This window comes from Musca domestica, unplaced genomic scaffold, assembly GCF_030504385.1.
Source record: "Musca domestica strain aabys unplaced genomic scaffold, Musca_domestica.polishedcontigs.V.1.1 4, whole genome shotgun sequence".
NCBI lineage: Eukaryota > Metazoa > Arthropoda > Insecta > Diptera > Muscidae > Musca > Musca domestica.
The window spans coordinates 2,077,127-2,105,074 of NW_026712328.1; the positions used below are offsets into that span (position 1 = coordinate 2,077,127).

The 27,948-nt window shown below is 33.6% G+C and overlaps 2 protein-coding genes across 5 annotated transcripts in view; one reads left to right on the plus strand and one right to left on the minus strand.

Moving 5' to 3' along the window:
* Window positions 1-27,948, plus strand: part of LOC101899591 (tyrosine kinase receptor Cad96Ca) — a 569,779-nt gene that overhangs the window by 434,624 nt on the left and 107,207 nt on the right. For all 4 annotated transcript variants that reach the window (XM_059126617.1, XM_059126620.1, XM_059126619.1 and 1 more), the window contains 2 exons: window positions 3,873-4,012; window positions 27,817-27,922. In XM_059126617.1, the coding sequence (XP_058982600.1) occupies window positions 3,873-4,012; window positions 27,817-27,922 (246 nt within the window). The remainder of the gene's footprint in view (window positions 1-3,872; window positions 4,013-27,816; window positions 27,923-27,948) is intronic.
* On the minus strand, window positions 23,034-24,524 carry LOC131804156 (uncharacterized). Its single transcript, XM_059126622.1, has 3 exons — window positions 24,017-24,524; window positions 23,876-23,952; window positions 23,034-23,503 (listed from the first exon to the last, which is right to left on the minus strand). Exons 1-3 carry the CDS (start codon window positions 24,411-24,413, stop codon window positions 23,189-23,191), a joined length of 789 nt encoding a protein of 262 aa, XP_058982605.1. The 5' UTR covers window positions 24,414-24,524; the 3' UTR covers window positions 23,034-23,188.

Below are 27,948 nucleotides of genomic sequence, written 5' to 3' on the forward strand. Positions count from 1 at the left end.
TTAACTTGCATAATGCAGTCTCAAGAACTTTCAACAGATCATCAACGTCTGTTGCAAGCACCAGAATATCGTTGAAAAAATTAAGAATATTAGGAATGCCATGTATAGCCATTTCCATCGTTCTTTGCCAAATGGCCGGAATGTCGGCGGCTGCATGAACTACTCGAGTTAGACGTTCTAGTCCATGTGTGAAGTATTCAGCGTCAGGACAAGGGCAAATTCCTCGTCAAGGACGAAGTGTGAATACGTCAGTAATATCCAAATGGGCAAACACCTTTGAGCCCTTCATCCTGTTGAAAATATCCTCCGCTTTCGGAATTGGGTGTTCGTCTATTACAATTTGCGGATTTACGGTTGGTTGGTAGTTACCCGGAACACGTATACCTCCATACTTTTTCGTCAGTACATGTGTAGTATATGCCCATTCTGAATACTCTACTCTTTCGTAAAATCCAGCCGCAATCTTAGCGTCTATTTCCTTGGAATACGCACCCCGTAATGCGAATGAGATTTCTCGGGGTCTTGCAAATTTTGGCGTAGCTTTAATTTCACTTTAATAGGAGGAACTTTAAACTTACCCGCTACTTCACTGAATAATACTCCAAGGAGCACCCGTATCCAGTTCCATATCAACTTTCTGGCCATTTATCTTCATTGTGACCATTTTCTGATCGAATGGTCCTTTTGTTCTGACTGTTGCAATCTGAGACGTATGTGCCTCCTCACCTTCATCTGACAACAACGACTCCTCTATCTGCTTTGTATTTGACTTGCAGACTTTATTTATGTGGCCTACCTTGCCGCAAGAAAAACACTTCGCGTTCTTGAATTTACAATCTTTCCGTACGAATCGACCACCGCAACCATAACATCTCACCTCTGTAGTTTTATTCGACTTCTGCTTCACACCATTGCCGTGGCACAATCATGTGCCTCCGCAAAACTTTTTGTTTGCCTAGCAATAATCTCGTCACAAATATTGCGGGATTCCACTCCAAATATCATCTGCTCAATCAGCTTCCTATCCAGGAATGCCCCATAGTCACTTGCTTCAAGCGCTGTGAAAAATTTGCCAACGATTCTTCTACATCTTAGCGTATCTGTCGAAATCTGAAACTTTCCACATAAATATTACTCCTTCCGTCAAAATGATTTATCAATGTTGTTTTGATTTATTCATATTTTATTTCTTCTGGCTTCTCATGACTAGTTAGAATTTTGAGAGCCGTATTTAGCTCAATACCCATATGTACGCGCGCATAATTATGATAATACTCTTGAGCAATCTTGCTCAATTTCAACGCCCTATCGAATCTGTCAAAATAGTTTAACCGTTGAGCCATGTGTGCTTTTGTATTCGCTTATTGCAAACCGTTGCGGTCTTGTTGTATTTATGTCTTCTGACATCACAGACTGCGGCCGCGATGTTTGAACAGCCTGCATTCAACTGCTCCTGGTTCATCATGCCTGTCCACTTCTGAAACCAATATTGACTACGCAAAGTCTGGAGTCTTAATTTAATTCAGTTTATTTCATTAAAAAAAATATTGTGATGTACAAGTTAAAAGAGTTAACTATGAACTAAGAACTAAAGAATACGAAATTAAGAATGTTAGTGAAAATAGGCAGATAAAATAAAAGTGATGTCAATATCGAGTTAACATATACAACAAACCCCTAAATAGTTTGCGATCTCCAAATGCAAGAGGCCCATCTGTATCTCCAAATTTACTCATCTATACAATTTACTTGTCTAAGATATTTGGCTATATTCGTCAACGAAATCAACATAAAAAAGCCAGAAGTTATTTTCAGCATTTCGGTAGAATGGAAATGTTGGTATTTTTCACACAAAAGTGGCGGTCCATTCTACTCGCTCTCCTAAACTCAAATTTGTGACCTTTATAACGGCTGCAAAATCAGGAATATTTTTAGTCGCGGACATCTTCAAAAAAATAGGCCTAGCATTTCTAAGCCCAACCCTACCTTTATGAAATTTTTCGTGAGGATCGGACTATAATTGCAATCAGTAAATAATAACCCTTTACAAAGCAATTTAATTTAGCTTATTTTGATAAAAAAAAAAAACAAGTAAGCAAAGGCTATAGTCGTGCGGGGCCGACCATGTGATACCCTACAACACTACAATATGTTGGAAGCCCCTTTATGTTCAAATCCATATTGGAAGATATCGTTTTTGAAATTATGTCATAGAGCACTGCTCAGATATTACCCTTCGCTTTTTGACCAGAGACATTCGCCCAAAAATTACATTTTACCGCTAAATATGGTCCAATGATCATCCAAAATGCTAGACTTCTTCCCTGTCCTAAACTCTCTTCTCATGCAAAATTCCGTGTCGATTAGTTTCAATTGTGTGATTAGGAAAATTTGTCTGTTTTTTGTTCATCTGAACCCCCCACATGCAAGAGGTCCATCTGTATCGTCAAATTTAGACTCATCTATATGATTTGCTTGTCTACGATATTTGGTTATATTCGGCAACGAAATCTGCATAAAAAGCCAGAAGTTATTTTCAGCGTTTCGGTAGAATGGAAATGTTGGTATTTTTTCACACAAAAGTGGTGGTCCATTCATGACCTTTATAACGACTGCAGAATCAGGAATATTTTTAGTTGCGGACATATTTAAAAAATAGGCCTAGCCTTTCTATGCCTAACCCATACCCTTATGAAAATTTTAGTGAGGATCGGACGATAATTGCAATCTGAAAATAATAACCCCAACTTGTGTTGTAAGGTGAAAAAATATCACAAAATGTACACTTTAATATTATAAGTCAAATTGAAAAAATCGCATGCGATTAAAAATATGAAGAAAATAAATAAATATCACAAAATACTGCAAAATCTATATTAACATCGTTATTGACATCTATTTATGCAATTTTTTTACATTTTATCCTTTTATGCCACGAGGGCATCCTGAATTGACAAGATTTGTCAAAATCTGTCCAGCCATCCTTAAGATATAAGCATTCTAGCTAACATCCCTTTCAGTTGTATATTCACATTGTATTTATTTCACTATATATATCCGATATAATTACTATCGGTCAGAATTGATTTGTTCGTCTATTTGTGATTTGGTCGGGATTAAAAATATTCGCGGTTTAATGGAAAATTTGACTTTTATTTAACACAAATGTTATGGTCTATTTCTATCTAAATATCCACTAAACTAAATATCACCCGATTACCATCAAAATTGGAAGGCTTCTGCCCAGCCCTATGCTCTAGCTTATGCTAACTTTCGTGTCGATTGGTCTATAATTGCGAATTGTAGAGCAACTGCAAAATTAGGAAAGTTTTTGGTCCATTTCAACCCCTAAATATTATGTGATCGTCTCCAATAGGCTTCTATTTTGACTACAACCCCACCTCCATGCAAAATTTCGTGAGGATTGGGCAATAATTGCGACATGTAGAGTAATTACAAATTAACATGGACAGACGGACTGACGGACATACATAGCTAGATCGACTCAGCTCGTCGAAATAGGAAGATCGATATATACTTCCCTGTGTGGGAAACCATTGCTTTGAGGTTTTACATAATTTTTGACCCAATCAAACTTATAATACCCCCAACACATAGTGTTGTGGGGTATAATTAAATATTCTTAAAAATTACAATTTTAAAATAAATAAAGAGTAATAGTTCCACTCATACGAAGAACAGCAGTGATTGAAAAAGAAGGTCTTTGGCTTACTCGAGTTTTTGTCGTGTATGGGTATGGTTGGCTTTTTCTCTGAAATTATATACTTTTTTATGTAATATAAGTTATATTAATGTAAAACGCACTTATATATATTAATATATATTATTATATATATTAAAACTAATTACAGGTAATGAAATCGCTGGAGCCCCATGTGAACGTTGTAGGATTTTTAGGATGTTGCACGGATAAGGACCCAATTTTTGTGATAATGGAATACGTGAATAAAGGCAAGCTGCAAACGTATTTAAGATCATCTCGGGCTGAACGGTAAGACACTAAGTAATAAATTTACTATACAACACAAGCTGTGTTTTTGTATTGTAAAAACACAATTGTGCTGCCTATGCATTAGCGTAGTTCATAGTCCAGGACACTAGTACCGGAACGTATGAGTGATCATATCAGTTTTCTAGAAACAACCGGAGTCCACGGAACTTATAGAAACTCCCTGGTGCTCCCTTTGTACAATATAGTCAAAGACATAGAAGTATAAAGATAGGACAAGACAGAGTAAAATGATAACCCTTTGAAAATAACTCTGTTGTCATGATATCGTAACAACATAGTTAACAATGTTAAGTGATTTAAACCGCTAAGGCAATATGCAATTAACTGGAAAAGTTTATGGAATACAATTTTGAAACCAAAATTTTGGATTTTTCAAATTTTTATTTGTTATTCCTTTCTGTAATTGTGGTTTTTATATTAACATGTCTCTGCCATGAGCTGTTACTCTTTGTATTGTAAACACAAACCATTTGCTCAAAATGCATTTTGTCTAGTCTTTACCATTTTAGGTCTTTGATATAGTTTTGGAAAATAGCTCAAAATACGCACCAAGTAAGGGTTGGTTTCAGGTTGCCAATTTCCACTATAAAAATGAAAAAATTACCAGTATTGCCCTGGCATAATTTCTACGGACATAACCCCAAAAATTCCCATATAAAAATTCTCCCATTAAATTTTTTGGGAGTTATGTCGGAAAACTCCCATTTATTTATTTTTTTTAATTTCAAAATTTACAATTATTTATTTAGGCATAGAACTGTTATAATATAGAAAAGGAAGTGAAATCGAAACTGAATTGCAAAAACAAAAACCAATCAGATTTTATTATATATATATATATATATATATATATATATATATATATATATATATATATATATATATATATATATATATATATATATATATATATATATATATTTTACTTTATTAAGGCGAAGGCCGTTTGTTGGTGGATTTTTTATAATTTTCTTTTTCAAGTTGAGCTTATAATGACCTTAAGAGATATAATTCAGAATTGGATTGTAGCAAAGTCCCACACATCAACCAGTATGGACGCGTTTCGCTATTGGTTAATCTTCTCATCAGGCATATTAGATGGTATTTTGGTAACTAGATAAAGATACATTTTGGAAAGTTCCATTTACGCGTACATTATTAGACAAATGCAAACACGAATTGATGTGAAACATTTTTTCATTCCATGTTGGTCTATAGCTTAGATCAGCTATGGGCAGCCTCGAACGAAAAAGTATAAACAAACCAACACGAACTCGCAATGAGAATAAGAATCAGTCGTCGATGAGACACCGACGAATGAAGACGTGTGTGGCTGCACGCATTGCTACCGTTGATGCACCTAGCGAAACAATAGTTTCATTTGCATTATTTTATTTCAGCTTAACAACATGCCACAATGCTACAATCATATTTTATGGTTAAAAATGCTTTTGATAATATTCAATGCATTTTATGTGGCAAAATAAAAAATATTACATATTGAGACGTTATTTTAACAATTTATAAAATGTAAATATTAATATTTTTATTAGGCGCTCCCTGCTTTAAAAGCCTTAAATCTCCATTTTTTATTTAACTAGTTTTGTATCGATTATTTTTAAATTAGTCAGTGAATTGTTTTTTTTTTACATTTAAATTAATTTTTTATATATGTTTTTAGTTGAATTAAAATTAAATTTATATATTTGTATTTATACAAAACAAAACATTTCCCCCCTATAATATGCTAGTACACTGTAATAATAATAATATCATTATGCATTAGTTGGCGCCAACAACTCATGAAATTTCTTTGAGTGGACGTTCACTCTCTTGCACCAATACACATTCATTTTTTGTTTTGAGCATCCCTGCACAAGACACACACAGATAAGCTCACATTTTTGAAAAATCCTCTCGCTGTATTCCCGTCTTTTAAAGATCCGCTGCCTGCTTGCTTTGGCTTATATATAATTAAGCCCATTTCTTCTCGAAATTTCAAATGGATTTTTCCTGTTCTTTTTTGGAATTGATTTTTTCCTTCTAAGATGACCTAATTTGCCCCTTTTTATTTCTAGACTATAATAAAGAATGTACTCAAAAAGAAGGAATATATGCATGCAAAGCTGATAACAAATTCATAACTATTTGTAAACAGGCTTCAATATTATTCATTTTTTTTTGGGCTTACATTACGTATATAGCATTTAATTGATGACGTCTGTGTCAAGGCATTACACACCGTCCATCATAGTAAGCTGTACTTTATGATCAATGTGTAATATTTTATCTTCTCTGTTAATAGTTATGTACTTTTCTTTTTCAATGGATACATTAATTAAGACAAACAACGTATAATGACAAAAATATATTCTATGTCACTTGCCACATAAAACTGACAAAATTGCAGGGAAGTCACTTCAGTATTTTGGGCATAACATCTGACAAAAATTATAATGTTTTCTAAAAAGCTTAACTCCTTAAGAGTTCATGTGTACACATTTAACAATAAATATCTGATTTTCATTTTTTGAATTTTAGCCAATGGCAGCGACTACTGTGCAATGGTGCAGCGGGTCGCATACAGCTTGATGTATGGAACTTCGCTAGATTCCAATTTTAAATAATATCTCTTTAGGTCATTGTAAACTTAACTCGAAAGAAAAAAGTAACAAACAATAGTTATTGAGTTGTGAAAGTGGCAACATGTCTAATTTATTACATTTTTAATACATTAGAGGTGCCCGAAAACGATGAACTTTGTAATATTTAATAAATGAAAATCAATTTTTTGTCGCCAAAAATTTCTATTAAAAAACAAGATATGTGTTATATGAAAAAAATGTATGTCATCAGTGTAAGTGATCCTACAGTGTGCGGAGAAATGAAAATTATGACATTTTGAGTTATGGAATTCAGGAACAGGACAAAGGACAATTCGAAATAAAGTTGATAAACACACTCTTCGAGCAACACTTCAGACCCGAATGCAAAAAAAAAAAGATGCAGCTCAATGGGGTGTTTGTAATAATGTGCAACGTCAGCTGAGAAGGCTCAAGTGCGAAACAAAGTCTCCACAAAATTCTCAAAAATTTAAAAAAAAAAATTGTTTAGAAATTAAATATTTTTTCCGAATTTGTAATGTGCCAAACCAGCAGTAGATGGAAGTTTTAGCAGACAACAGTATTCGAAGAAGATATTTTATATACAATGTTTTTAACACAATTAACGAAATTAATCGAAAAACATGTTAAGCCCTATGGTCACCATTACATACATGATGGTTGCAACTTTTTCTGTCATGCTGTAGATACAACCAATTATTGTTAACATCTGTTTCGCTTGATAGAAATGTAAGTACCTTTTAATTTCAATTAAAAATATACATAGTTTTTGAGTAACGTTGTATTTCTTTGATTTTATTTTTTTTTATACCCTCCACCATACTATGGAGGGTATATTAACTTTGTCATTCCGTTTGTAACTCCTCGAAATACTCATGTCAGACCCAACAAAGTATATATATTCTTGATCAGCGTAAAATTCTAAGTCGATTTAGCGATGTCCGTCTGTCTGTCTGTCCGTCTGTCTGTTGTAATCACGCTATCTTTCGAATGAATTGAGATAGATGGCTAAAATTTTGCACACATGTTTATTTTTCCAGTAGGCAGGTTAAGTTCGTAAATGGGCCATGTAGGTCCACGTTTTCATATAGCCCCCATATAACGGTACCTCCCTATATTCGGTATTTTGATGATTTTAACGACATTATTCACGGGAATTGTTTCAAATTTGGTATTTGAAGTTCGTTATAGGAACTACAGTCTGTGCCAGAAAATTGTCTGTGCGGGTCCAGGTCTTCGTATAGGCCCCGTATATCAGTACCTCCCTATATTCGGTATTTTGATGATTTTAACGACATTATTCACCGGAATTGTTTCAAAATTGGTATTTGAAGTTCGTTATAGGAACTACAGTCTGTGACAGAAAATTTTCTGTGCGGGTCCAGGTCTTCGTATAGGCCCCATATATCAGTACCTCCCTATATTCGGTATTTTCATGATTTTAGCGACATTATTCACCGGAATTGTTTGAAAATTGGTATTTGAAGTTCGTACTGAATACTACAGTCTAAGATAGAAAATTGTCTGTGCAAGTCCATGTCTTCGTATAGCCCCCATACAACGGTACCTATCGATATTCGGTATTTTGATGATTTTAACGACATTATTCACGGGAATTGTTTCAAATTTGGTATTTGAAGTTCGTTATAGGAACTACAGTCTGTGACAGAAAATTTTCTGTGCGGGTCCAGGTCTTCGTATAGGCCCCATATATCAGTAGCTGCCTATATTCGGTATTTTCATGATTTTAGCGACATTATTCACCGGAATTGTTTGAAAATTGGTATTTGAAGTTCGTAATGAATACTACAGTCTAAGATAGAAAATTGTCTGTGCAAGTCCATTTTTCGTATAGCCCCCATATAACGGTACCTCCTGATATTCGGTATTTTGGTGATTTTAACGACATTATTCACGGGAATTGTTTCAAATTTGGTACTTGAAGCTCAAAATGGATACTACACACAGCTCCAATTTAACGACACCTCCTTATATACGATATTTTGATGATTTTAGCTACATTATTTACCGTTTATTTCAAGTTTCCAATTTGAATATGGTAATGGCTTATGACAAGCAATGCCTATGTATGTCCACGTCGTATAGACCCCAATATGACGGCTATATTCGGTATTTTTAAAATTTTAACAGAATTTTTTAAGGATTTTATTTTTTAAAAATTTCCAAATTTGTTGCAAATGGTGGAGGGTATTAAAAGTTCGGCCCGGCCGAACTTAGTGCTTTTTAACTTGTTTTTTTTTCTAGATTTTTTTTGTAGCAATTTATCAATTAACATTAAACTACATGGAGGGAAAAAATTGCCTCTCTAACATATGTCTTCAAACATATTTTGCAACAAACCTATATATGTTTGCTACAGTCTGAAACATATAATATCTTCGGGTACTATAAGTAAATATATGCTTAGATGCAAGTATATGTATATGCTTGGATGCAGGTGAAGTTATGCGTGGATACAAGTATATATATGTTTGGATGTAATCATATATATACTTAAATACAAACACATATATGATTGATCCCTTTATTGTTGTTTTTATAAAAACAACGTTTGTTTATTAGTGGAGAACGATGGTAAGGCAGGGAATACTTAGGTTTCGGAAAGAGCCACCAATTCTCATCAGTTCCTTTATTTTTTTTTTTTCTGGGATATTCTCCCCAGAAGTTATTTTAAAAATAACTTCTATGACAAAGAACTTTTTTTACCCAAGTGACGAGATCGTAAACTCAATATAAGAGGAACCAAAGAATTAAATAAAACTAAAATTATTCTAGAAAATCTTCTAAATCTTACAACCGCTCTTATAAACATTTGCATCATTCTCCAAGCAATAGCATCAACAAATAACAAAACACAAGTGTTTAGCCGCACACCCCTTTGTTATAAAATGTGCGAGAGCGCTATTGTTACGCTCTGTATGTTCTAACATAAAAAATATTTTTGAACCCAAACAATTAAAATTTAAGTACGTTACAAAATGTTGCAAACACATATATGCTTCGACCCAAGCATAATATGTTTGCATCCAAATATATATTTGTTTGCAATCAGCCCCAAATATATACATACTTGGATCCAAACATATTTCCAACGTGTATTTTTCTGCGTGTATCTTTATTTTATTAATTTAAAGTTTTTCTCATTTGTATTCGACTATTTTCACCAAATCTGCATGAACCAACAGCCTTTAAAATATCCGAGTCTAGTCACTACCACATTTCGCGACCAATTTTACGGAAAAAACACGGAAACTTACTCTCCTAATAGTAAGTTCAAATGGCACGTGATTAATTGTTCGAATATTAATTATGAAATATCTAATTGATTTCCCTCAAAAAATTTTCTGAGCGAACAAAGATTTTTGTTTTTTGTTCTATTCAAATCACTCTCAGAACGAAAACACATTTTCAAACTGTTTACGAGAAGTACTAAATGGGTATATGGTACAGGAAAACGGCTGGACGTATGCATTTTTGTATTAGGATCACTTTTAAACACACTCACAGTGCGAGGTCTATTCCTCCGCTCTAAGTCAAATTCAGTACCATTTAGTACTTTTCGTGTATTATATACAACACAGTTCCAAATCCACTTCCTAATCTAAACGCCTCAAACTCACAGTTATGCTAACACTAAAGTTCATAATTTAAATTCATTTCCTATAGTCTATTCCAAATTTAACACTTTTTACCATTGAGTACGCAAACCAACATAGGGTAAGTGTGCCTAAGTTCGGCATGTCCCAGTAGTCGGCACTTTTTATTTTTAAGCCCAAATAAATGAAACTGTTATAACTAAATATATTTTGTTTACTTCAAATATATTGTCAGCTATCTTTGTGCACAATTTTGCTGAGAAAAGATGAATTATTCTAATAAAAACTAAATTTTTTGTCTGTGAAGGTTCTCAACAATTCATATTCTTAAGAAAAGTACAATAAAGATGTCGAATCAGTTTAACTAAACAAAAATATTATATTTTAATGAATTAATTTATTATTATTATTAATTATTCTTACAAAAAAAATTGGTATGCCGACTGTTGGAAAATGCCATACCGACAATTGGCAAGTGGTGCCGACTACTGGCAAAAAAGCATTGTTTTAATAAAACTACAAATTTATGAAATTTAATAAAAAGTTATTAAAACTTTATTTATTATTGCTAGAACTATACAAAATTTCGAATCTGAATAAATTAACCTTGTAATAATTGAAAAGTTCCACTCAGAATGGTGAGCGATTAAAAACGCGAAAATCCTAAAAGTGCCGACTACTGGTACACTTACCCTATATTTCTTAAATCAGGCACACTTTACAACTTTGTTTTTTCGATTGTTCCCGACGCCACTCTCATCCGCCCTTGCCGACCGAGGGGACCACCATCCCATAACGCAGGAGAGCGTACACCCCATTATTCGGAATATTGTGAGTTAATAATGTTAGGAAACTCCGGCTACTGTAAATACACCAGCCGGTTAAACAAATTACATATTAGTTAAAGAACATTAAGATTGGGACAAAACAGTAACATGCATATATGACAACTCCTTCATTTACAGCTGAAGACGAATTAAAGAATTCTCGATTGCATGTATAGGTTCTGACACAGAGATACGATTGTACAGGTTGTTATATATTTCACATAATGATCTGAGCGGATTACTTAGCTCAAAATAAGTTATTATTAGAGGCAGATTAAGAGGGATATAATTACGAGTAAAACTAGAAGGTGCATTAAAATTTATTTAACTGATAAAAATTTTTGAGTAAATAGAACCACGTTAAAGCCTTATTACAAATATTGATTTAAGCATTAAACGTCTCCGTTTTAAAGTCAGGAGATCAATAAGTTTTGGACATATTGAATTTTATTTGAATAACATTTATAAAATGGACTACACTGTACATAATCATACTCTAATGTATGCCGAACCAGACTGACAAACAAGCGTCTAGTCGCATACGGATCACCGAATACCTTGACCAACGTTTCATAAACCCTAACAACGATTTTGCTTTGTTGACACAAAACTCGATGTGCAAATTGATTCGCAGATTACGATCTAAAATAATGCCAAGATCGGCAAAAGATTCAACATAATCCATTTTGTATGAATCTAGGTCGTAGGAAAACGGTCATATTCTACATAAGGATAATTTTTCATACTTTTTAAGGTAAAGCGACATTCCGTTAACTTCACACCATTTTACAAAAGAGCTCAGATCAATTTGTAAATACGGAGCTTGGTCTTTTGACTCAATGTTACAAAAAAGCTTAACATCGTCTGCGAACATTAAAATTTTAAAAAGGTGAATTACCGATGGAATTTCATTGGAGTAAAGATCAAAAACAAAAGACATAAATGACAACCTTGAGGAACACCAAAATGTACATCAATGGTTTTAGAAATCGTGTGACTGAAACATACCCGTTGCGTCCGTTCTTGTAAATAAGAACTCCATGATAGAACTACTGTTGAAAATCCCACCATGTTCAGTTTATATAATAATAATTTGCGAATGGCCGTTTCGAATGCTTTTCTGAAGTCTATGTAAATTATATTCCCATATAACATTTCAAGATCTTTGCTAAATCTATTGAATAAAACAACATGGTACGCAGTTAGTAGCTTTTAGTACTTTCTGTGCACTTTAATTTCCTGAAAACACTTTGGTAAGCGCATGTGGCTATATCCTTTTACCTATTATTTATAAATTGTTGGTAACCTTTGCTACATAAAGTGCAAAATTTTGTTCTACATATGTTGCAATATGCATTTTGGTTACAACTGAATTTGAATATTTTCTCAACAATTTTCATATAATTGAGAAGTACACACACAAATTAATTTGACACGTTAATAAAAAAAAGAAAAGTAAAAGCAATGTCCTAACTTGATTTCATTTATTTCACAAATAACCTCTGATCAGTGTTTAAATTTGGAATGTGTTTTGAAATTTGTTACAAAGATAAATTCACCAAATTATATTGAAATCGGTTAAGATTTGTATATAGCCCTCATATATATTTTCGGCCGATTTCAAGTATTTGATGCACTAACCACACTATAAATCTCCAATTTCATGAAATTTTGGAATGAAATTTGATATAAAATACTTATATATATTATATTGAAATCGGTTCCGATTTGGCTATAGCTCCCACATAAATTTTCGACCGATTTCATAAATTTCGACCGATTTCCTTTTGCAACCGAAATGGAACTTTTTGCAAATTAAAAGAAACTTTTCGATTTATAGAAGGGAAAAATGTAAAACATTTGTGTTTTTTTATTTTTAAATTAATATATAATTTAATATATGAGGTATATGGCTTTGTTCAGCACATAATATAATTAATTATATATATGTGCTGAACAAAGCCATATACCTCATATATATATATATATATATATATATATATATATATATATATATATATATATATATATATATATATATATATATATATATATATATATATATATATATATATATATATATATATGTGATGATATATATATATATATATATATATATATATATATGTGATGATATATATATATATATATATATATATATATATATATATATATATATATATATATATATATATATATATATATATGTGATGATTCAGCCACATTTTTTTTACTAAATTGTTTCAACTCACGTATATAAGACTCCCAATATATAATAATCGTCCATATAATGGATCCACCCGCTTTATGGTATTATGAAAACTTTAACTGTGTTCTCCAACCAATGCCATTTCAATGTAGGATATTGAAAGGCCCGGTCGAACTTAATGTTTTTGTATTTTTTTTTTTGGTTTTTGATAGAAAATTTGTTTTAAATTAGATTATGCCAGTTATTCCGTTTGTAACACCATTATCAGACATAAGTCGTCATATTTAAGACATATCTTTTAAACTTTGCATCTACTGTTATGTTTTTCTTAGGATGATTGATATTAAAATTGGTGTATATCTTCTTTAATATATAGGTACAATATCCAGCTCTCTTTCAACATTCGTCTATTAAATGAGACGAAATTTGAAAATAATTGTAAAATCGTTTCCGCAAATAGACGTGCAATACTATTTCACTATGTCACACTGCCCCCCACCCATTTAAGATATGTTGAAAGTTTTAAAAGTGTCGCCGAAGATATAAATGGGTTTGCCAGAAAATTTGTAACAAAAGTTCACTTGGGCAGCACCCCCTAATACTTGTTATTTCACTGTAATTCATTTTAAGTTTTCTTTGAATGAAAATTTTCTATACGAGAGTAGTAGGTCCACGTGTCTATATAGATTGTTACTTTCAATATCTTGGTCGCATTTTTTGACAGAAGCTACTGCAAATTCATATTCTCAATATAGGTCCAGGTGCTGGAATGCTAGATCCCATATACTTAGCCTCATATTTTGCCCTAGTGTGATCTTCGACGCTTATCCTCCACTTTCATATGCTAAGCATAAGTCGTATCGACCCAGGATCGAGCCATTGCATGGGTTATCTCTCATCATCACCAACATAGTTGACTAAGAAACAGCTTCGTGAATCCAGATTTATATTTAAAGTGAGCTACCAGCGGTTTCTTAGTGTATATTTAAATCGAATCTTGATTGCTTTACGCACGTTTGATTGCATACCTGAATACAAACAAGTAAAAAAGCAGTAAGTTCGGCCGGGCCGAACTTTAAACACCCTCCACCATTTGGAACGAATTAGAAAATTTTCAAAAAAAAATCCATTAAAAATTCTGTTAAAATCTTTAAAATATCTAATATCGGAAGGTGCCGATATATGGGGGGATATACGATATTGCGGACCTATATAGACAATTACCTTTCAGGGGTTAAACTGCTCACAAAGAACTCCTTGTGGTTAAAATCATCAAAATACCGAATATCGGGGGTACCGTTATATGGGGGATATACTATATCGTTAACCTATATAGATAATTCTCTTCCGAGGTATAAAGTACCCACAAAGTACTCCTTGCGTGGATTTTCAGACAATTCCGTTTAAAAATGTGGGTAAAATCATCAAAATACCGAACATCGGGGGTACCGTTATATGGGGGCTATACGATATCGTGGACCTATATAGATAATTATCTTCCGAGGTATAAAGTACCCACAAGGTACTTCTTGTGTGGAATATCAGACAATTCCGTTGAAAAATGTGGCTAAAATCATCAAAATACCGAATAACAGAGGGTACCGTTATATGGGGGCTATACGATATCGTGGACCTATATAGATAATTCTTATTCAAGGGATAAAGTACCCAAAAAGAACTCCTTGTGTGGATTATAAGACAATTCCGTTGAAAAATGTGGGTAAAATCATCAAAATACCGAATATCGGGGGGTACCGTTATATGGGGGCTATACGATATCGTAGACCTATATAGATAATTCTCTTCCAAGGGATAAAGTGCTCATAAGGAATTTCTTGTGTGGATTTTCAGACCTTTCCATTAGAAAATGTGGCTAAAATAATCAAAATACCGAATATCGGGGGGTACCGTTATATGGGTGCTATACGATATCGTGGACCGATATAGCCCATCTTCGAACTTGACCTGCCTGCAGACAAAAGAGGGATCTGTGCAAAATGGTAGCTTCCTATCTTAATTTATTTAGACTGTAGCGTGATTACAACAGACGGACAGACGGCCGGACAGGGCTAAATCATCTTAAAATTTTACGCTGATCAATAATATATATACTTTGTTGGGTCTAAAATGACTATTTCGATGGGTTACAAACGGAATGACGAACTTAATAAACCCTCCATACTATGTATGGTGGAGGGTATAAAAAAAATTAAATCAATATACAAAATTTACATTGCACCTATTCCTACAAGTGTTGATCCTCTAACGTTCTTATGACTCTTGAATAAGAATTTTCACCACATTTGTAATTACAGCACAAATATAACATTTTACTTCACATTTGGTCGTTAGGTTTATTTGTTTTCTCTTTTCTCACCAAACATATTCGATGCTGTAACTCTAACACTTCTCTTCAACGCCAAAAGTTTAGCCCCTTTTGGTGGGAATTTTCTAGTTTTGTAAAATAACACATTTTGTTATATTAGGACGTTGTTGTTTTGTCGTTATCGCTCTGTTGTAATTCATCTTCATTTTTCCAAACTATCATCAACTCAGAGGAGAACTATCATTGCAAAATATTACCCATTGTTTAAATGGCGTTAATCTGATTTCTATAATATATATAAAACATATATATAAAACACTATAAACATGTTTTGATCTCTAACTCTCACTGTTGCTATCTACGCATGATTGTTTCTCTGCCGGCGTCGCTAGAGTTGTATTATTCATTGTACGATATCCGTTGTGAATTTCAAACAAAATTTAATCGTAAATATCATGTTTCGATAATTGTATAAAAATGGTGTATGCATGTATGCTATTCATTATTATTGTTAACTATGTTAATGTTTCTATTTTGTTGTTACCAATTCTAATTTTCACTCATATATGCTATTTGTATTTACATGTTTATGTACATACATATATAATATGACCTACTATATCTTATTATTATGCATAAATTCTATAATATTTCATTCAAAGCACACTATGATTAAAATTATAAAATATATCGAAATATACTCGGCTACTTTATCATCATTGTTTCCTCTTTGTTTAGTTCCAAATGACATGACACTTGGCCATTCCTTAATAGATCGATGTACGGTATTATTTAACACATGTTAAACCAATATATTCCATTCTGGGGATCTACCAACTTCGCTAACCTTCGGACTTATCGATTTATTTAATATCTCCACCAGACCATTTGCTTGTGCCGAAGTTGTTGCCACTAATATGTGAGAAACGCCATTATAATGTAAACCCTTGTAAAACTCTTTGAAGTGAAACACGTTCCATGCCTTGGTCGACTATATGTTCTAAAATAGTCCTTCAAATCTGTAATAGCTTCTTTAGTACATGTAGTTTTGGCGGGATAGCGCCTGACAAACTTAGTAGATGCATCTACAGCCACCAACTAATGTTTCATAAACCTTCCATTATCATCTGGGCCAAGGTGAACAACATGAATTACGTCAAATGGATCACCTGATTTATACTACTCCATTCCTTATTTCATACAAAGAAACTTTTCCTATAAGTGGATTTTTCTAAAAATTGGTATTTGTAGTTCTTAATGGGTTTTCGCTCCAGTGGCAGAACATTGAATATCTAGATTCGCACTTATCCTCCCTTAACTCCAAACTCGGCATTTGCGCATGACTTATTAGCAAAGTGTAATATTAAACAAGTTAAAGAGCACTAAGTTCGGCCGGGCCGAACTTTTAATACCCTCCAACATTTGCAACGAATTTGGAAATTTTTAAAAAATAAAATCCTTAAAAAATTCTGTTAAAATTTTAAAAATACTGAATATAGCCGTCATATTGGGGTCTATACGACGTGGACATACATAGGCATTGCTTGTCATAAGCCATTACCATATTCAAATTGGAAACTTGAAATAAACGGTAAATAATGTAGCTAAAATCATCAAAATATCGTATATAAGGAGGTGCCGTTAAATTGGAGCTGTGCAAAGACCTGGACCAGCATAGACAGTTTTCTGTCACAGGCTGTAGCATCCATTACGAACTTCAAATACCACATTTCAAACAATTTCGGTGGGTATTGTACCTTAAATCGTCAAAATACCGAATATGGGGAGGTACTGATATATGGGGCCTATACGAAGACCTGGACCCGCACAGACAATTTTCTGTTACAGACTGTAGTATTCATTACGAACTTCAAATACCAATTTTCAAACAATTCCGGTGAATAATGTCGCTAAAATCATCAAAATATCGAATGTAGGGAGGTACCGTTATAGGGGGGCTATACGAAGACGTAGACCTGCACAGACAATTTTCTGTCTTAGGGTGTAGTATCCATTTTGAGCTTCAAGTACCAAATTTGAAACAATTCCCGTGAATAATGTCGTTAAAATCACCAAAATACCGAATATCAGGAGGTACCGTTGTATGGGGGCTATACGAAGACATGGACTTGCACAGACAATTTTCTATCTTAGACTGTAGTATTCATTACGAACTTCAAATACCAATTTTGAAACAATTCCCGTGAATAATGTCGTTAAAATCATCAAAATACCGAATATAGGGAGGTACTGATATATGGGGCCTATACGAAGACCTGGACCCGCACAGAAAATTTTCTGTCACAGACTGTAGTTCCTATAACGAACTTCAAATACCAAATTTGAAACAATTCCCGTGAATAATGTCGTTAAAATCATCAAAATACCGAATATCGGGAGGTTCCGTTGTATGGGGGCTATACGAAGACATGGACTTGCACAGACAATTTTCTATCTTAGACTGTATTCATTACGAACTTCAAATACCAATTTTGAAACAATTCCGGTGAATAATGTCGCTAAAATCATCAAAATACCGAATATAGGGACGTACTGATATACGGAGCCTATACGAAGACCTGGACCCGCACAGACAATTTTCTGGCACAGACTGTAGTTCCTATAACAAAATTCAAATACCAAATTTGAAACAATTCGCGTGAATAATGTCGTTAAAATCATCAAAATACCGAATATAGGGAGGTACCGTTATATGGGGGCTATATGAAAACGTGGACCTACATGGCCCATTTACGAACTTAACCTGCCTACTGGAAAAATAAACATGTGTGCAAAATTTTAGCCATCTATCTCAATTCATTCGAAAGATAGCGTGATTACAACAGACAGACGGACAGACAGACAGACAGACGGACAGACAGACAGACGGACATCGCTAAATCGACTTAGAATTTTACGCTGATCAAGAATATATATACTTTGTTGGGTCTGACATGAGTATTTCGAGGAGTTACAAACGGAATGAAAAAGTTAATATACCCTCCATAGTACGGTGGAGGGTATAAAAAATATAACTTAGCAATTATCATCATTGTGTTAATAAATAATTGGAATATATTTGTTTGATAATTTGTAACTCTCCGTCTAATATCCATACTTGTGTGAGAATATACTATACTTTCCCTAATACTAAAAATTATTCCTTACACTAAGTTGTTGGAGAAATCATTTAATCACTGCATGATTGTTTGTAGAACTCTTGTTATTTCGACAGTCACATACTGCAGTTGATTTTAAATTTAAATAACAACTCACAATTTACACTTTATCTACAACTATCGAATCTTCGGTAGAATTATTCGATGCCATTTTGACGAATTTTTTTTGGACGAATTTTTTTAAGTATTTTTATTACACATCTCCTTGCTAATTTGATTCAATCTGTTCACAATATTGGTCTATTTTAAATCAGGTACAATAAAAGTTTGTGATATTTTTTACTTCTATTTTCGCAACACTCGTTTTTATTTAAAATAAAATAATGTCGATAACTTCAGTTACACGCTTCGTTAGAACTGCTAACACTATTCTCAAATCCGTTGTATTCTTTGAACAGATAAGCTTATCTCAATTGACCGTCTTCTCTAAACCGTATTTTGAAAATTCAGGAATTGTAAGACAAGGCCTTGAACACTTACGCTTAGTGCAAAAACTATCTCACGACATCCGAGACTTCCCAGGTTGATAATTTTGATATCGCTGAGGATAAATACAATTATCAATTTATGGAATATAATAACTGTTTGGAATATAATAACCGTTTGACAATCGACATCATGATGTATGACACCCTCAATATTTTATATTCGAATTCCACCAAGTGTACGTTAAACAGTTTTATGTTAACTCTACCATCTGGATTACTTTCGAACAATTCCATCCAGCCGTGCTCCTCGTAGGTTGCTTCTTCGCAATTTTAATGCTTCCTCACAATACTCCGCCAGTAATTTTAATTTTTTCTAATCCTCCTCGATAGCCATTACTGATATCGAAGCATTTCTGAATATGATTTTATGTTTACGTTTCGGCATCTTTTCACCATCGTGTCCATCAATATTTCGTGTCTTACTACTAAATACAATATGTGAAGCTAGAGATATTTCCAAAGGAAATAAGGAAAGTATTGTCGGATTGAAACTATCCCACGCGGCCTAAATAATTGTCAGGGGTAATGATCATCTTTGACGCCATCACGGGTAATTGGGATCCTATTTTAGTCTATATTTGCTTACAGCATTCGGGAAAAAATATCAAAATATGTCATTTTTGCCTTTTGGAACTACATAAATATATGTAGATATCCGCGAACAGAAAAGTCGTCGTCATTTATAGTTGCTTCTCCTTATTTTTTGATTAAGTCATTTTTACCAAAGACACCTTTTACACCTCAAAAGTCGTTGACTGCACATCAGTCAAAATTACATCGGGCAAGTAGTCCAATGTCGAACACTATTTGTCCTGTTTGTCCTAGTTGTTTAAATTTTTCTTCGTCGGTCACAAATATGTAAATTCGTTGCTTCACAATCTTCGAAACTAGCCGTTGTAAATTAAAAACTAAAGGGTTATTGAAACATCGACAGTTATTTTCAAATAGACTTACTTATTAGGGCTGACCTATACCCAAAAATATTTTAAGCTGAACTTCCAAATATAGTTTTTGATTCGTTCCTAGCCCAAAAATCTATTTTCGGTTCCGTTTTTCACTACCTCTAGTATACTCGCAACTAATAATTAAAACTTACCATTTTAATAAAAAACAAGTTAAAAAGCAGTAAGTTCGGCCGGGCCGAACTTTTAATACCCTCCACCATTTACAACGAATTTGGAAATTTTCAAAAAATAAAATCCTTAACAAATTCTGTTAAAATTTTAAAAATACCGAATATAGCCGTTATATTGGGGTCTATACGACGTGGACATACATATGCATTGTTTGTCATAAGCCATTACCATATTCAAATTCGAAACTGGACCCGCACCGACAATTTTCTGTCACAGACTGTAGTTCCCATAACGAACTTCAAATACCAAATTTTAAACAATTCCGGTTAATAATGTCGCTAAAATCATCAAAATACCGAACATAGCGAGGTGCCGTTATATGGGGGCTATACGAAGACGTGGACCTGCACAAACAATTTTCTGTCTTAGGGTGTAGTATCCATTTGGAACTTCAAATACCAAATTTGAAACAATTCCAGTGAATAATGTCGCTAAAATCATCAAAATACCGAATATAGGGAGGTACCGTTATATTGGGGCTATACGAAGACGTGGACCTGCAAAGACAATTTTCTGTCTTAGGGTGTAGTATCCATTTGGAACTTCAAATACCAGATTTGAAACAATTCCCGTGAAAAATGTCGCTAAAATCATCAAAATACCGAATATCGGGAGGTACCGTTATATGGGGGCTATACGAAGACATAGACTTGCACAGACAATTTTCTATCTTAGGGTGTAGTATCCATTTGGAACTTCAAATACCAATTTTGAAACAATTCCGGTGAATAACGTCGTTAAAATCATCAAAATACCGAATATCCGGAGGTACCGTTATATGGGAGCTATATGAAAACGTGGACCTACATGGCCCATTTACGAACTTAACCTGCCTACTAGAAAAATAAACATGTGTGCAAAATTTTAGTCATCTATCTCAATTTATTCGAAAGATAGCGTGATTACAACAGACAGACAGACAGACAGACGGACAGACAGACAGACAGACGGACATCGCTAAATCGACTTAGAATTTTACGCTGATCAAGAATATATACACTTTGTTGGGTCTGACATGAGTATTTCGAGGAGTTACAAACGGAATGACAAAGTTAATATACCCTCCATAGTATGGTGGAGGGTATAATTAAAAAGAATTATGTGAAAATTTTTTTTAAAAGTACCAATCCCACCCAGGCTATAAGTTAAACATGGAAATTTGTTACTTTTGTTCATCTGAATTTCCGTTCTAACATTTTGGAAAACTATGTTATCTTAGTAAGGGGCCGGAATGTATATGTTTGCTACATTTTACCTCAATGGTCTCCCTGCGTTACACTTTTCTTTATTGGAATTGTAATTTGTAACAGTAAACGACACAGCGATTTATGCGATTGTATGAACCTCTGCGTCCACATTTCGTCCAGTACTAGAAGTTTACACTTATCGCGCATTAATTCTATTTTTGTTTTATTTACATTTTTTACAATTTTCTTCCATTCCAGAGTATCACCCTCACCTCCACCTCTCACCATCATATACCTCTGGGGAGTTTTTGTTTGTTGTTTGTGCCGCTTTTCTCCATTCCCTGTTTTTATGCTTTTCCACCAAGACAACATTCAGAATTGGTATAAACTGTAAAATCAGTATAGACGGTCTTGAGTTATAAACGTTGTAATTAGAATCACTTTCTTTTATGTATATTCGAAAAATTTTCATCGCAAAACACTTTTTTTAATTTTTTCCGTACATTCGAGAACCGTGTTGCAAGACGGCCCGTTGCCGGATGTTCTGAATCCACTCTTGGGTTTCTTCTGGTGGTTGAATTCACCTTACATATGTAGTGTCCTCCAAGTCATAAATTTTGATATGCTTCGAAGGATTTTAGTAAAATGTAATGATTGCAAATGTTGTTTAGCAAAATCCCACCAACCAAGACCGTGATAAAACCTTTAACTAATCATCGGCGTCGTCGCATGCGGATGCTAATTCGAAAATTCAAATAATTGGTACAAATTTAAGGCCCGTTATTACATCTTCCCGATAGATTAAAAAGTGATGTTGTCGGACAGATAAATCGTTTTTCGTTATTACAAGTTCCATTTAAATATGAACTGTCCGATAAGCAAAAGGTCAGGCCATCTTCCCTTTATCTTTTAACGTAAAGTTTACTGAATTCATGTTGCCATATTTTATATTGATAATATGGCAATAACAGCAATATTTATTCAAATAAAAAAAAAAATGGATAACGCCAATCGTTTATTTTATATTGAAGAACTGGAAGATATTTACGCAAACATTGAAGCAAAAAAAAGAGCGGCCAAGACATATCGTGAACGAGTGGATTATCTACAATTTTATGATGAAAGGGAGTTTATGAAAAGGTTCAGAATTTCAAAACGCACATTCCAATTACTATTACAAAAAGTTGGCCCTTCATTAGAAGCAAAAGTGTCAAAGTGTGTATAAATATATAACATAAATCGAATAATTACTAACCAATTTCCATTTAGGCAATATTCCGTGTCGCCTAGAACAAAGCTACTGATTACATTAAGGTTCTATGCTAGCGGTAGTTTCCTAATTACGGTTGGCGACTTTTGTGGTGTAAGTGTCTCTACTGCCAGTCGTTTAGTGAAAGAAACGTCGCATTTTGTTAGACAAATTTAATTGCAATTCAGTTTTTATTAAACATTTCTAATCTATTTTCAGTCTTTTAAATGCTGAATAGCTAATAATATTACTTTTAATTACAAGATATATTTACAATTAAAAATTACAAGATATATTTAAAAATACATTCGAATTACTCTAAAAATTTTAACTTTTTTTCCTCCAACTCTAACTGCAAAATTTCATTCTTTAGTTTCAATGAAGATATTTCGTGTTCATGCTTTTCTTGAGCACGCATTTCTTCGTTTTCATGCTTCTCCTGAGCACGAATATTCTCGTTCCTGTAAAAGCTCTGTTGTAAAAGAACAAGTTCAAGTTTTTCTTCCTCAAGGTTGCGTTTTCTTTTGCCGCCGTGAACCAGTTCTTTCGATTTAGGCTTTTTTAAAGTCTGTGGGCAAAAGTCGGTTGACCAGTCTTTTCCTTCTGTTGAAACATTCATGGGATTGTTCTAAAAAATATAAACATAAAAAATAATATATAAAACATCAATTGTCACTTAAAATTTACTTAAAGTATTACAGAATTGCCTTCTCGAAACCCCATGTAAATCGCTAAGAGCAAGTAATTTAAAATTTTCCAACTTCTAGAACATTACCTAGCTAGTGGAACGATCTTCTTTATTGTATAATCAACTAAAACTTGTTCGTAGATTTACGGTGGGTTTTGTCAACAAATCAAGAATTTGGTCTGTTCCAGAACAGCAAGAAGGTAATAGTTTTCACTACACGATAACAGATCTTCCCTTTATGATATCGAATAAAATTGCAAAACTAGTAGATTCTTGCAGGTACTGGAACAGAGCAATTATTATGAAACTTACATTTTCTTTATTGCTTGCCTCAATAGATTCATTAGATGCATTTAGCTCACTGTAGTCAATGTAATCAGGTTCAACAACTGCAAGAGAAATACCAATAAGTCATAAAATTGCTCAGTGTAGCGTTTTGTACAAAGAACTTACCAAAATCACTATCATACGTATTTTCCAAGCCTGTTGCGGAATCTCCTAGCATGGATGCTATTTTTTTCGAAACAGTAGATACTTTACAAGTCACCATTCCACCACCCGTACGATATGTTTCCAACTTCTGTTCTGCCAGTTCAATCTTTGACTTACGTTTTATAACCTCGTATTTATCACGCAGTGCTTTCCAAGGTCGTCGTAATCCCATACTGGCTGCGAAGTCGTCTTCAATTTTCTTCCAAACTGCTTCTTTCTGCTTCCAAACGACAGAGTCAGACTTTTTGTTCTCAATAATATGCTTGTGGTCATCTACCAAGTTCACAAGCAACATTTCCTCTTCTTTTAAGAAATTTTTGGCCCGTTTTCTATGACGGGCTTCCGTTTGGTTATCCATTTTCGATTCACTTTTTTGCAAAAATTTATTTTACGAAATTAAGGCAAATTCTTTTTGTTTATTTTTGTTCTAACTAAAATAATGATGCCACTTTGAAAAAAAATGCAATGACTACCAGTTACATCTACAAAAAAGTAATCATTGAGAGCAATTTATTGCCATATCTCTGAAAAAAAAAGGAATTATTTTAAAGGAAGGTTGTAATAATGAAAGTCCCATAAAGTGAACTTTATCCTTCACTTTTCCTAAAGTAAGGTATAACAAAAGTGAACTATAAAGGTAAGATATAAGAACGGGCCTAACTCTGATAAATAAATCCTATTTCATCCATACTTTTATGATCGACTCTGGACTGTCGTGTGTGTTTGACTTACTTTTTTATACTTTTGTTTTTTTCTGTCGGATCATTGCTCTTACTCTCTCTTCGAGTATACATCAACGGGCGAGTATCAACAATGAGTACCAAAAAAGTTTAATGAGCCCCACAAAGAATACAAAAGCGTGTATAGCATATTAAAAAGCGTGTCAAAACTAGAACTCAATTTTTAAATTTTAAACAAAACACGGAAATTTAGAAGTCGTAAAACTTTATTATATCGTAAAGTAGGCACACTGAGGTTTTATATGGGGCAAGATATCTTGCAGATGGCCGAAGCTGCTTTGCCGGCACACACACGACCTTTAAAATTTGAGTCGTCAACTTAATCGCGTAAACCATCGACTTTAAAAAACCCCAAAGAAAAAATCTAAAGGTGTTAAGTCGCACGATCTAGGCGGTAAATTCTGGTCTCCAAAGCGCGACCGGGAAGTGTGTGATACAGCAATTGAATTATTTCTCTGTTCCATTAATCTCTTTACAGTTGACTCAAATTGATCGTAGTTTTCGGACTGTAGTCACAAAACTTTCACCATAAAAAAACAATTTCACAATGAGAGTGCGTTGTTCATTCGTTTTCCATTCACCTCGAACAGTTTAAGTTCTAGTTGGGATACCCTTTCCTTTTATTTCAGCAAATGGCGTATGGGTGTCGAATTTAACCAATTGTGCAGTTCTTTGTTACTGTGGCGTATAAAGTATATATTTCAATGAGCAGTCGACGTGAAAGGATTAATAGCTTGGGTCCATTTTTAAACATTGTACAGAGCTGATTCGAGTTTATTATACCCTCCACCTTGGAAAGGAGGGTACATTAACTTTGTCATTCCGTATGTAACATCCCTAAATATTCGTCGTAGACCCCATATATATTCATAATCAGAATAAAATTCTAAGTCGATTTAACGATATCCGTCCATCTGTCTGTTGAAATTACGATACAGCCCACACTATTTAACAGAATAATTTGTATTGTGTCTAGGATCGTTGGTATTGAAAATGAGATATATCGGTCCACGTTTTTATACAGTCCCCATATAACGGCACCTCTCGATATTCGGTATTTCGGTATTTTTGCCACATTTTTCCACGGATTTATCTAAAAATTGTTATTTATATGTCATATTGGGTTCTAGCTAGTGTTGCGAAACATTGTATGTATAGGTCCACGTTTTGGTATAGCCCCCATACAACGGTAACTGCCGATATTCGATATTTTGATAAAAATTGGTATTTGTAGTTCATAATGGGTTCTAGCCCGGTTGCAGAACATGGAATATTTAGTTCCACGTTTTCCTATAGACGAAAGTGTAACGATACCCACCGGATATTCGGTATTATTATAATCCCAGTCACATTAACCCACATAATTGTTTCATATTTGGTATTTTAAAAGATAGATGTGTTTTGTAGTGGCCCCATATGACGGCCTCACTCACTTGATAAGTTTAACTGCATTATCCAAACGGTTTTTCTGGTATATGAAGTTTAAAGTGAAACTTGCCTGAATCCGGCCAAACTTAATATTTTTTAATTGTTTTTTTTTTTTTTTTTGTATGTATAATAATTAGGCTGAGCTTTTTTCATGTTACTGCTAATTTTAATTTAGTAGCAGGCGCTCTCTCAGCTACATTTTTTGTAGTGTAGTGCTACTTGTTGGCCTAGCTCACTGATAGGCAAAATATTTTGATGAATTGTTAGCAAGCGTAGCTGAAATTTTTTTCGGTGCAATTGCTAAATTGGCGTAAGTATTTGAAGCCCTGGATATTTCTATTCTCAATGTTCGGCTCATTTGACAAATAAATGTTAGGCATATAATTCTATTCTGATAAATTGCTTAGATTTACTGCAATTGCAACCTAACATTTTTAACAACGTTTAAGCTTTTCAAAGAAAATATTGTAAGGTTACAACTTACGGGCGCAGTTCTTTAGGTTAGTATGTTCTAAGAATATGCCGTTACTAAATCATGGGGCAGCAACACGGTCTGGATCAGCTGGTGATCAATAATTCTTTAATTAGTTTTCATCAATTTAAGTTTGTTTCAAAAGGTGTGTTATTCAACCTTCATTTTCAAAAAATTATATCACTGGAAGAGGAGACAGTGTTGCAAACACCAAGACTATATATGGCGACTGATGCTGCAAATAAAATTTAATTTATGAGTTTTGGCCTTTTCACTGCAAATTTCAGATCATTAAGCTCGTCTCGAAAGAGAAAACAAACAACAAAATTTAATTTATTTTCACGTACTTGGGTCGTTGCATACAGGTCCGAATTGTATTGTGGATTACTTTTAGCATTAGTGGTGACTAATTCAGCATATTTTCTGTCACTTAGTATTTTTTGCAAGTTGTACAAAATAAAAGAAGAGGTATACCCTTTTCTTAGTTATGTATTAAGTGGAGCTAGGACCACTGTCTATGAAATATCTCTGAAAAACAGCTTTATACAGCATGTTAAGGCATTCTGAATGGCGACAAAGATAGCGCCGTTGATGTTCCAAACGTTAGTAACAAGTAGACATAAGGTTTTTACATACTTGCATATTTTAATTAATTAAAATTTAAGAAATCTGATTGGACCAAAGTTTGTTATATTGAAGGTAATTTGATTCTACATGCAAAAATATGCAAAACATGCAATTTTTTCCTATATATCTTTATTCGTTTTCATAAATACATATTGCCGCAATTTAAGCTAATCACTAATATTGAATATAATTTTAAACTCGGATGTATTCTGTCCTGTCACCACAAGAACGGTGTTGCCTGCAAAGGATCTGATAAAACAGTTTTGTTTTGAAGCAACAAAATAGTAAAAATTGCAGACCAATTTATGGTAAATGTATTAAAAAGTGAACACGTTTGTACTAGGCAAAACTGGTTCAGGACAAACAAATTGGTTACAAAAGCGAATGTACTAATGGGGCATGCGTGCTCTACAATATTAAGAATGATAGAATCGCAAATTTATTAGTGAATAGCTTGATTTTTTATTAATTATAGTTTATTATGTTTATTGCAGTCACTACGGAAACACTCATGGAAAATCAAATATTTTAACTTCTGGAGATTTAACTTCATTTATATATCAAATTGCCAATGGAATGCAATTCCTGACTTCCCGCGGGGTAAGTAAACTAACTTTAAATTTTTG

Excerpts from the sequence above, each read along its gene's own strand:
- LOC131804156 (XM_059126622.1), bottom strand. The coding sequence starts at position 24,413 with ATGGATAACCAAACGGAAGCCCGTCATAGAAAACGGGCCAAAAATTTC. Across the intron at positions 23,953-24,016 it reads TACGTATGATAGTGATTTTG|TTGTTGAACCTGATTACATT; the intron begins GTAAGTTCTTTG and ends TTTCTCTTGCAG. Across the intron at positions 23,504-23,875 it reads AGGCAAGCAATAAAGAAAAT|AACAATCCCATGAATGTTTC; the intron begins GTAAGTTTCATA and ends TATATTTTTTAG.